The 12,270-nt window shown below is 43.1% G+C and overlaps 1 protein-coding gene across 1 annotated transcript in view; it reads right to left on the bottom strand.

Moving 5' to 3' along the window:
• MEGF10 (multiple EGF like domains 10) overlaps positions 1-12,270 on the bottom strand; it is a 125,464-nt gene that overhangs the window by 16,351 nt on the left and 96,843 nt on the right. Inside the window, exons 13-16 of the mRNA XM_039236690.1 lie at positions 4,640-4,786; positions 3,329-3,463; positions 2,650-2,778; positions 371-499 (exon numbers count right to left, since the gene is read on the bottom strand). Of these exons, the coding sequence (XP_039092621.1) occupies positions 371-499; positions 2,650-2,778; positions 3,329-3,463; positions 4,640-4,786 (540 nt within the window). The remainder of the gene's footprint in view (positions 1-370; positions 500-2,649; positions 2,779-3,328; positions 3,464-4,639; positions 4,787-12,270) is intronic.

Here is a 12,270-nt window from a genome sequence, read left to right as displayed (position 1 = left end):
ATAAAAACATTAAAAAAAGGATCCATACTACAAAAGCATGTATGTATATCTGTACACAGATACATGTTTATATAAATGATAGGGAGTTTGGTGCATTTAAACAGGGTCTGGTCAAAGGAGAGTGAGGCACCCCGTCACACACAGCCCCGCACTACCTCAGTGTCCTGCTATGACATACAGGCAGAAAACTTGGAACGTGACGGCTCATAACCACCCAGAGACAGTTGGACATCTAGTGGTCCCGGGGGAGATGAAACAACACTCCAATGCCAGGAACCCTGGGTGAGCTTGGCTTGTGCATGCAAAGGGCGAGGCTTGGTCCCCCTTGGGTGTGGCTCCCCTTGGTGAGCCTGGAAGGCTCGTCACTTACTCTGAGTGCAGTACAGCCCCGTCCAGCCAGGAGTGCATTTACATTCCCCATCATAGGCGCTGCAGAAGGCCCCGTTGTGACAGTTGCACGTGTGGATGCAGTTCGGGCCCCAGTGGGCAGGTGGACAAGCTGAAACCACAGCACACATGGAGAGTTTTGTTAGAGCCCGGGGACCAGCGCCCAGCAGAAGGACCTCTGTCCTCCTGCCCACCTCCTTGCAAATGGAAGTTTAGCGGCGTGCATCAGGACTAAAAGCACGGTGCTCCCATTCTGACTAATACCCAGATGGCAGTGCTGACCGCAACAGCAACCATCATTACTGCCACTGTATTCACGGACAGCTTGCAGAGCGAGGCAGGCAGCACAAAAATCATCTCCAGTTTCTAGATTCACATTGAGCTCCTATGTGCCCAGCACTGTTCTAGACACAGAAGAGATAGCAGAGGACCAGACAAGGTCCTGACCACCCTTTGAAACCTTATACAGTAAAACCTTGGTTTGCAAGCATAATTCATTCCAGAAACATGCTTGTAATCCAAAGCACCTGTATATGAAAGAGCATTTCAAGAACCATTGGCTACGTTGTGGTCGTGTGACATTTGGCATCGTGCGCTACTTGAATTGCAAGACATTGCTCGTTTGTCAAGTTACACTTTTATTAGAAATGTTTGCTCACCTTGCAGAAGACCTGGAGAGCAAGACACCTGCAATCCCGGATTTTATTCTATTTTAGCAAGAGAGGCGGGCAGGCAAACCAAACAACCTACCAGCCAGCCAAATGAAAAAACAGTAAGTACTACGAGAAAAAATAAAACAGGGCAACGGGGGACATGAATACCAAGGCTGCTCCTTCAGGGAAGGCTTCCCTGAGGAGAGGACATTTAAGCAGAGATAAGATGGGCAAAATGATAGGACTCAAGAAAAACTAAGGGATCTGGTGTCATGTAATTCATACACTTGTCATTCTGCTCCGGAGTTGTCTCTAGAAACTTGTTTAAATTATACCTAAGAAGTGGTTTACTCAGGGCACCTGGGTGGCTCAGTTGGTTAAGTGTCCGACTTCAGCTCAGGTCACGATCTCATGGTTCGTGGGTTCGAGCTCCATGTCGGGCTCTGTGCTAACAGCTAGCTCAGAGCCTGGAGCCTGTTTCAGATTCTGTGTCTCCCCCTCTCTCTGACCCTCCCCTGCTCACGCTGTCTCTCTCTCTTTCTCTCTCTCTCAGAAATAAATAAAACATTAAAAAAAGAAGAAGAAGAACTGGTTTACTCATGAAAACTCTTAGTGGGATGAAGCAAAAAATAATAAAAGGAAATTATTGGAAGGTCACTGCCCATTTAAGAGCAATAAGAGCTTCAGATAAAGTATCTGTGAAATAATGTAATATTATGGGGTAAAATTATTTGATTTACAAAAAACAAACACGCAAAAAAACACAAAAAAAACCTTTTCACTTATGCTAATGCTTAAGTGTCCAACTTTAGCTCATGTCATGATCTCACAGTTCGTGGTTTTAAGCCCCATGTCAGGCTCTGTGCTGACGGCTCAGAGCCTGAAGCCTGCTTCAGATTCTGTGTCTCCCTCTCTCTCTGCTCCTCCCCAACTTGCACTCTGTCTCTCTCTCTCCCAAAAATAAATAAACATTAAAAAATTTTTTTAAAGAATAAACTTGCTTAAAATGAGGATCACCACTGTATCTACATGGGAAGATGGATGTTAGCAGAACCAGGTGATCATTTCCAAACAAAAAGAGATCAAACCATTATGCCATATACCTTAAGAGTATACAGTGATGCATGCTAATTACTTCTCAATAAAACTGGAGGAAAAGAAAGGAGGGCCATCTACAATTTGGTTACCCAGTAGGGAATATGGCTCCATAAAGATAGTAAGTCTGAAGTAAGAAAAAAATAGAAAAAAAATTCTCCTGAAATTGCATATTTTGCCCAAGAACAAGGGAAAAATGACAGCTGACATTCAAGGTCTGAAATTAAACCTAGAATGGATTTCCTGAGTCCAATACCCTCATTTTACAGATTAAGAGTTAGTGAAAAGTGAATCAGCAAAATGCTACCCATTTAGGTTTTTTCCAAGATATTATTTGGATTTCACATAGGAACATTGCATAGAACTCTCAATGGGGGAAAGCCATTTAAAAATTAAAGTAATGCATATTATAATTATACATATATTATTTCTTGATTATAGCAACACTCTTACTTCAATCATAAAGAATTTGAAAACCAATGAATATCAATGGTTGTTCCTAACTAAGACTTACGTTGAGAGCAGTCGCTGCCAATCCAACCCGGGTAACACTGACAAGATCTGTCAATGGGGTTACAGGTTCCATTGTTGGTACAGGTACAAACTCCCGCACAGTTTTTCCCAAATCTGCCACTCGGACACACTGTGAATAAGTTGTAGGTCAGTAACGCACAGTTACATCTCATCTCATGGAACTCTAGCATCTTGGACAGAAAACAGCTTTTAAAGCCACCAGCCCAGCAGCCCAGCTGCCCGTTTAGTAGCTGCCTCCACTCAGCAGCACCCGTTGACTTGAATGGGCTCATTTTTAGAAACACATGAAGCCAAAAATTCTCATTAAGGCATCACAAACCAGGAGACATCATCACATTTCTAGAAATCTGACTTCATGGCTTCTCGCTCAGGGAGTCCAAACCCTTCCTTATATTGATTTTTCATGAGAGGCTGTTTCCAATTAAAACCGAAGAGCAGCACAGCTCAGAGAATAGAGAGGCTCTGCTGCAGTGGCAAGACCGCTTTTCCAAGGCTCCTCGTCATCTCTGCAGAAGCTGCAGAAAGGCACACCAGAAGGCATCGAGAGCTGGTGGCTGAAAACATGTCCTCGGTGAAGCCCGAGAGGAAGCCTGAGAACACACTGCATGGGGTCTGCCCGTCACCGCACACCTCCCCCAAGCACTGTGTGCCTTAGTTACCTTCATTGCAGAGGGCACCTGTGAAGCCAGGCAGACAGTCGCACAGGCCCGTGATGTGGTGACAGGGCCCACTGCTGTGCACACACTGCGGACATGTCTGGCTGCAGCGATGCCCATAAAAACCGGGGGAACAGACTGAAAATAGAATGGAAATCGACAGTTATCTTTCCTGAGACGTCTTCCTCTCAAATTCTGCATTGGGATCTAGGTGGAAGTTTGGGGCAAAAAAAGTTTTTTTTATTTAACGATACTGAGAATTTTCCAAGTCTAAAACAGGCACCAAAGGAAGAAGGGTACTCTTTAATAATGAAAAGAAATCACTAAACTGAATCGCTGGAGGGCAGGCAAATGTCTCAGTCCTCTTTATTTTCTCATTTATGGTCCCAATTAACTTGAGGCATGGCACAGAACAGGGGCCTGAAGAATTTTTGTTGAACAAATAAATGAAAGGAAATAAAATTCTAAAATCGAATAAGGCCAAATAAATACTCTCAAGCCATGTCTTGATCCTTTTTTCTTTAAGAGTCATTACTGGCAATAAATAGATCTACGGTCAGAATTAAAAGATTGTTCCTCCTCAGCATGGTCCAGATTAATGACTATGATTGAGAAGTGAGCAAGCAAAATGCTACATAATTAGATTCTCAAGATATTACTTGGACAAATGCATAGAGCTTTTACTGAAAAAAAAAAAAAGTAATCTAAAAATTAGGATAATGTATCTTAGAGCCATATATTCTTTTCTTGATTACATTTACTAAAAGATTTAGTAAAATCTTATGGATCCCTTTTTCTCTTAAAAATCCCATTAACCAATGTCAACAGCCCCCATTTTTCACACTGCAATTCCATTTCCCCCGCAGCACTGGCTGTGAGACTACTAGCAAGACGTATGATTTGCCGCAAGGTTTGGCTGATGTTGACTTCTGGTAATTGAGGTAAGGCCAATGCCAAAATTGCTGAATCAAATATTTACAGGTCATTGGATTTCTGGAACACCATTTGCAAGATTTAAGGCAGGATCAAAAAACATATCCTGACGATGATGCCAATGAGGCATTGAAATCGTTACGGGGAAGGAAAGGCTAAAGCCCCATCTGTTAGGCTCATCCTGAAGGTTGAAACGAATAAAGCTCTCGGGCAGTGCTATCAAGGACAGCTCCCCAAGGGACAGGAAGACCTATTAGAGTCTCCTCCCCACTCCACTGCAACAGAACAGCACCAGGAACTGAGGTGCGGGACAGAGACAATAAATCTGCACATGGTAACTGAGCAGGGAAGGCAGACATTTCCACCTAACGAGACACTTACTTCTCTGACACGTGGTGCCTCGGAAGCCCGGTGCACACTCACAGATGCCATCATCCGGGGAGCATGAAGCCCCGTTTTTGCAGTAGCAGGGCAGAGAGCAGTTGGGGCCCCAGCGGCCCTCCGCACACACGCTGTCACAGTGGACACCTGAAATAACGCACACGGGCAAGGCTGAGTAAGAGGCAGTGGGGGCTGGCGCCTCTGGGACACAAAGTCTCAGATGAGGAGGAGGGAGAGGAAGAGGAAGGCCACAGTATCGAGCTGGGTTATCCACGAGCGGGAGGGCATAAGTTTCACTTACAGAATTCACTTACAGACATCAGTACCTCATCATATGCTGGGTAATCATGTATCGTATCATCATAACATTAAAAATCCCAGGACATTTTCTACCAAGTCATAAAAGAGCAAGAATAAAACACCTTTGTTATACTGATTTTTCTTTTTTATATATACATAATTTAATGTCAAGTTAGTGATTTTTCTTTTTTAGAAGGACAAAGCAAATGGGAAGCCCAAGGGCTCTGTCTATTAAAGGCAAAATTTATCAAAAATACTTTTATCAGCAAGCCCTAAGCAACTTCCTTCTTCCCCCATCCTTTATCTTTACAGAAAAGCAAACAAAGCTGTAAAAAAGATAAAGACAAGTAAAAAGTGGTTAAATTGTTTTACGTAAAGAAAACTCTCCCCCGGAGCAAACACCATCTTAAAAACACTTTGATGATAGGGGTGCCTGGGTGGCTCAGTTGGTTGAGTGTCTGACTTCAGATCAGGGCATGAGCTCGGGGTTTGTGGCTTTGAGCCCCACGCTGGGCTTTGTGCTGACAGCTCGGACCTTGGAGCCTGCTTTGGATTTTGTGCCTCCCTCTCTCTCTGCCCCTCCCCAGCTCCTTCTCTCTCTCTCTCTCTCTCTCAAAAATAAACATTTAAAAATCTAAAAAAGAAATAAAGAAAAAACATGTCGATGCTACATTGTACAGGATGGAAAGATACGCTAATCTGGGCCACTAAATTCCTCTTTAAGAATTTAATCTGGCACTGGGCAGGCAAGGGCAGAATATCACAACTGATCTTATTTACAGCTGTTGTCTAAGTTATTGATTATTAGGATACTATATGTAGGTGTTTAGCTCTCACCCCAGAGACAGACACTCTAGAGTTGTTCCTGAATGAACAAATGCCTAAGGAAAACACAAGGGGAAAAGCAGAGTCACAAAAATAAAAATAAAACCAGGTTTTATTTGAGGTAAATAGAAGACTCTTTGGGAAGTTTGTATCTGAAATACAACAGGAGCCTCTTTCTCGTAAGTCAGGATTACCACCCCCCCCCGCCCCCCCACGACTCAAAGACCTGCTCTTTGCATTGAGAAGCAATGAGTTATAATTAGTAGTGAGCTGGCGACTACTGGCTTCAGACCAAGTGAAAACGCAGTAAGAACAAGCACGCACGCACTTAGGGATTCCAGAATGCTGTCACCACCCGGCACCAAGGAGGCTGAGAAAGCCGTGTTTTGTATTACAGTTTTTGCTTCGCAACTGATGAGAAGAAAAATTACCGTGGCCCAAACCTTAAAACAGAGGCAGCCCCAAACCGTAAGGTGAACATCGCTAACCCGTACCATCATTTCTGCTGAGCCATAACTCTACTTTTGACTGTTCCCATGCTCCCCCTTCTGAAAATCCCCCACATGGTAAAGGCTGTTAAGTAGGCATGAAAGCTCACAGACCTCATTGTGCCTAGATTGAACCAACAAAAGACTATTATTTTAGCTTGCACTGTGGGCTGAAGAAGGAGATCAGACCTGTTGGAAGCAGATTGGGGTTTAAGTATCTTCCCTATAGAATAAAATATGGAATTTTGGCCTCCTGTCATTTTTGTTTCTTGAGTTCAGACACATTCTATCTTTTCTTTTTCTTTTCAAATCTCTTTTGAAAAGCTGAGGCGGAGTTACAAAATGCTATGCTCACCAAATGTGATTCACCAGCTAGAGAGTTGTATCTGGTGTTTGGGCTCACAGCACACGAGGCAGAGCGTTTATTAAAGGAGTAAACCACTTAAAAGTTTGTTTTGTGAACTTCCAGGAAGTACCAACAAGGGTAATCTGTTACAGGCTTCACTCTCTTTTCAAATTTCAGGTCCTGAGCTCTGACCAGGACCTTAGCTGCTTATGTAATGGCAGCTAAGATGGGGACTCTTGCCTGACAGATATTCAGACAAATCTGGCCATTTTGGTCTGGAGCCATCCATGCAAATCCCAGTAAGGACTTTGGAGAAGTGGAAGCTGAGAATCATCCTGAAAATTAGTCCTCATTTTTGGCACATTTTTGTGAGGTGGGAGCTTGAGGAACGGGGGTTTTAGCTATTACGGTGATTTGGTTCCTCAGCTACTTGCCAAATCTCTCCATCACATTGAGTTAATGCAGCTAAGTCAGAATGGAGTACACTTTAGGTCAACATTATCTGCTGCTTTTTTACATTATAGATTATCATAATTTATATGTGACTTAGCACATTCTCAATCAGAGCATGTTAAGAAAACTGACCCCAGCGCAGACTGGCAAATATGAATAAAGTGATCCTTTATTTCATATCTGAGTCCTCTTCCCTAATAGGTTTATCCAGCTGGATAGCATAGCCATCTGTCATAATCAACTTTATCGAGGTAATTTTCATAGAGTAACAAGGCCCACGATATAGCAAGGAGATCCATTACAATGATATGCTTGTTTCATATGATTTACCCGTGATTTCATTTCCAGAGAATCGCAGGGAATTTTAGAGATCATCTATCAAATCTTCTGTCTCTAATCATAGAAGCATATTATAGCAGAACCAAGCTTACTTTTAAAAATCTTTTATTTCAGGATTGCAAATAATTCTTTCCTTTGAAAGTAAGTTATGGTAATTCTATGACAAACTTCCTCTAAAAATTCACTCGCTTTTCTTTTTCTCTATCATCAGTAAAATGAGTCATCATTTTTCAGAAATTAATGCCTAATGTATTTGTAGACAAACATAAAGTATGCCTCAGGGGGTAATTCTAGAAAAAAGCATGAAGCTGCATTTTTCCCTCTTCCTGTCCTATTTTCTCCTATTGCTGCTTCTCCCCTTCAGAACTCTGTGCCCTTCTATTATCTTTCCTTTCATCTTATAGTCAGGAAAAGGTAAGGTAAATTGATTACTGCTGAGTTGTTCCCTTCTCTATAGAATACTAATATTTTAAGAGAATATACATGTGAGAAGCCCAAGAAATAAATCTCTAATTGTGAAATATCAGGCAGTGAGGCTCACAGAAGGGTTACCCGGGTAAGTGCTTCTCTATGTCACACTAGGTATATGGCTACTGATGTGACCTCTATGTAAGGCTAACCCTTCAGTAAAACTTTTTTCAGGATAGGGAATTATAAGTTTGCTTTAACCTGTGTGTGTGTGTGTGTGTGTGTGCGTGTGTATGTGTGTGTGTGTGTGTTATTCCTGAATTATTCCCATTGATCTCATCCCGATCTTTGCAAACTTTGCTGGAGTCCTACAAGACATTTTTCTGTTTCCTTTTGCATCAAAGACAGACAAGAGAATTCAACTTAATCAACACTCAAGGGATCCGTTGGCTCTTGGCTTGCTGATGATAAGATCTCTAACAAAGAACTTCAACTCTAGAATGATAATGGCTCCAGAACAGACACACATAAATCTGCCTTGGGATCACAGTCAGAAAAGGAGAGAGCTTGTGAAGGTGGAGAAGTGTTCGAAGCTAATGGAATGGTGGGTGCAAGGCTCAGAAGCCCAAAGAAGCGTGTGGAAATTGAGGCAGCTGAAACTTGGGTGGGACGAACAGGAGACGTATTGGGGCAGCCAGGCGGTGGTCACATACACAAAGCCAAGAACACCACACTGTGGAGCGTGAGCTTCCCCCTTGGGGTTGACAGGGACCAAATGGACAATTAAGCAGGAGAAGCACATAACTGAATTCGTGGTTTGCAGGAGGGCAGAAGACAGTTTGAGGATGACGAGTCTGGAAGAAACAAGACTGTCAGGTGGCCGTCTGGGGTTATCCAGGTAAAATAAACACATAAACATGACAAGGTTTTAAACTAAGTCAATGGGCAGTTGGGAGTCAGGGGAGAATATATCCCACAGAAATGCATGAGAGAATGGAGATGAAAGATCTATACCTGCACTGGCTCCTCCCGGCCCCATAGTCTGCACAGGGAAATGAATGAATTCTAGCAGCTCCAGAAAAAAGAGATGGTGGGTGTTTTTGTTCACCACAGTGTCCAGCACATGGAGGTTGTTAAAGATTTGTTGAATGAAGCAAGAAGCAAAGTCTCTTTTTCCAACATGATATTCAGAACCATTTCCAGCTGGGAGGAGCAACCATATAATTCTTTCTTTCTCTAAACAAGTGATGAGAGGCACGTGCAGACCAGTAAACACAGCATGTTTATATTTTATACGCCTAAAGTGGTGACCTTTCCCATTGAAGGTGGTGGCAATGTCCGGCTTGCTGATTTTTGAGAAGATATACCTTCATCAGCTCAGGTCTGTGGTTTTTAATGCAAGCCCAGATTACAAAGCAATCAAAGAATTATGGAGGCACCTTGAGGAAATTCTTTTGGGATGTTTATCAAAGAAGAGATACAGGCTCTAATAGGAATTACTTCAGGAAACAACTCCCTAACGCATTTGGAAGAGGGGACAAAATGGGAAGGGGGTATCTTTAAATTTGCAAAGATCTCCGCTTCAATGGAAGCATTTTTCCCCTGATAAACGTTCTAATGCTGATAAGGCGATCTGTGAGGGACTGTTTTTGCCAGGAATGAGGACAAAGAACTCTTTGATAGCCTTCCCAAGTTGCTAGGCAATGGCTGAATGATCGTGATAAACTTCAGCTAAGCAGCTCTAAAGAAATGTTCTTGCATTTCATGCCTGATGCATTATGCCAGCAGCCTCAATGTGAAACCAGCATTCACTAGGCATTTGTGATTGCATGAATGCAGTAAAATAAATCATCTGGGGTGTCATTACTTCTCCCTCTCAGAGATAGAACCCAAACGCCTCTTCTTGCTAATTGTGCGTATTCCTGAGGCCAGTACTGCTGCACTCTTTGGGGCATTAGTGAGTGAGGGACATGTTTCAATTCGATGTCTGGTTCCTGAGCAACAAGCTATTAAACATCTATTAGAGGGAAGATAGAGATTTGTTTATAATAATTGGGCTTCATGACTACAGAAGAGGAGAGCCACAGTATAGAGTCATAACACTTTTTCTGTTTTTCTAAATCCTCTCGCTAACTAAGTGCGGGCTTACTGGTGGTGTAGAGACATTATTCACAGGCATGTCCACCTTGCCCACGCAGGGTCTGCCCTGAGAGGACGTGAATTTCTGCAGGCCAGGAGCTGGCATCGCTTTCCCTTCATGCTCCCAGCACCCAGCACCATGGCTGCATGCAACTTGGGAGACCATCAACACGTGGTTGTTAAGTCAAATCTGTCTTTTGGATACTATGACTTTTAAAGATGGATTATAAAAGGATCTGCTTTACAGAGATGACCAAGTTGAAAAAGATGTACTGATAAGTCGTACAAATCATCAATGTGTGCATTTGCAGCTGCAAGTCAAAAACACCAGAGAGCATGACCTACGTCAGGCTGGACCTGGATAAAAGTAAACAGAACAGACTGTAGGTAGATGGAGGGCCCTTGGAGCTCTGTTTTTTTCTGCAGCTTTCTTTGGGGAAGGCAAGCCTCTTCCTTCTCCACTCTCAGCCCAGAGACCCTACATTCTGCTTTTATAGGACTCCCCACAAAACTACATAGACAGACATAAATGCTGGATAAATATTGTCCACCCTTTAATACCCTGCTTGATTGGATGCATGCATGTTAATTAAAGCTCATGTGCACTTGAACTTGCACTTTTATGTCACTGCATAAAGAAACGTAGGTTCCCACTCCCCCCGACTTATTATAACTCAGGCATCACTAAAGCCACAGGAGAGATCACTTTGGGACAGATCAGTAGCTAAAGTAGCAGTTCACAGACTCACCTGGTCAAACTTAAGTGTTTGGGGAAACTCACAGAAGGGGTAGTCCTCCTGGAGAGGGGCTGAGAGCGCCTACTTGTGCTTGCTGGGGAGAGCATTAAAGCTGGACTCTTCTCCTAAATGTGCCTGCAGGATTTTTCCTCTTTCTAATGCCCCCACTCCTGGCTGGGCTCCGATAAGCACCCCACCTCTCTCCCTGTTCCCTGTGCCCCTCCTCACCCTCCTACGTGGTGCCAGTCCCTCTCTCTTTCTCACAACTTCTAGAGGTTGATCTGGTGTCTTAATCTCTTTTCTCTTAGTTTAGCATTTAACTTTTTTTTTTCCGGTTTGAACGCATCCCTAAGCCTTTTGTCACTGGTTATGAGGCTTCTGTCACAGAAATGCTTCCTGGGACCCTCACCTCTTCTATAGTGAAAGTAAAAATGCATGGCAGAGGCCACTCTACAGACTGGTAACTGTCACTGCATGGGCCACTGGTGCAACCTTTTTTAAAGTAGGCTTCACACCCAGTGCAGAGTCCAACACAGAGCATGAACTCACAACCCTAAGCTCAAGACCTGAGGTGAGATCAAAAGTCGGATGCATAACCAACTGGGCCACCCAGGTGCCCCACTTGTGAAATGACAAATGAGGCCACCAAGTAAAGTTGTGCAGGCTGTACACTTCACAAGAGCCTCTGGCCACAGGGCTAAGTGAGGGCAGAAATCCCACTTGCCCTCCACCTGCCAAGAACTACATCCTGAAGGATTTCCAAACCTTCTCCAAATTTGCGCAAAAGGTGTTTTATGGGCTGGCAGTGGCTCCGCCCTCCTCACTCACCCTCCAGATCGTCATTCAGTAGGTGTGAGGTGGGGACAGGGAATACACAAGTTAAAAAGTTCCCAGGTGACAGTGATCTTAGCCAGAGATGGGAACCAGGCTGGGGACAGCATATGTTCCCACAGAGCTGGAACGAAATCTTGATTGGCTATAATACTCAGGAAAGAGGTGTTCTGGCTGACTGAAGTCAGGGCAGAAAGGAAAATACTTTATAAAGCGTATTACTTTACTACTCTGGAACTATAGAAACATACACACACACACACACACACACAACTAATTACATTTCATTGACATCTGGAACTTGAGAATAATTATTTGAAAAGCCAATCTCACTTTATAGCAGTGTGTGTGTGTGTGTGTGTGTGTGTGTGTGTGTGTGTGTAGAGGTATGGGAGAAGGAGCCCAGGACACAGCCTATGTTTTGGATAGTGTTTCATTTCCCCCATTTTTTTTTACTACAATCTCCCTCTTTTTGGTAAAGTAGTCAATGGGATAAAAATATCCATATATTAAGGTTTTAAATAACTACACATAACAAAAGTGCTTTTCTTTTTTTAATGGTACATTTCTCTTGGAAATAGTATGTGGGATGTCAGATGCAGCTTTTGCTTTGGGTAATCTGTATGGCAGTACATTCTTGAAAACCTTTTTTTATAACCAGGTAAAATGGAAATATCAATGATAGAGTGTGAGTTCCTTTAAGAGAAAAAGCCAATCAAACATTAAAAATGAGGGCAAAGTCATGAGGATTGGTGGATGAACCCT

Source organism: Hyaena hyaena, unplaced genomic scaffold (genome assembly GCF_003009895.1).
Source record: "Hyaena hyaena isolate Hyena2069 unplaced genomic scaffold, ASM300989v1 scaffold_115, whole genome shotgun sequence".
Lineage (NCBI taxonomy): Eukaryota > Metazoa > Chordata > Mammalia > Carnivora > Hyaenidae > Hyaena > Hyaena hyaena.
This window is presented reverse-complemented; position numbering and strand designations above follow the sequence as displayed.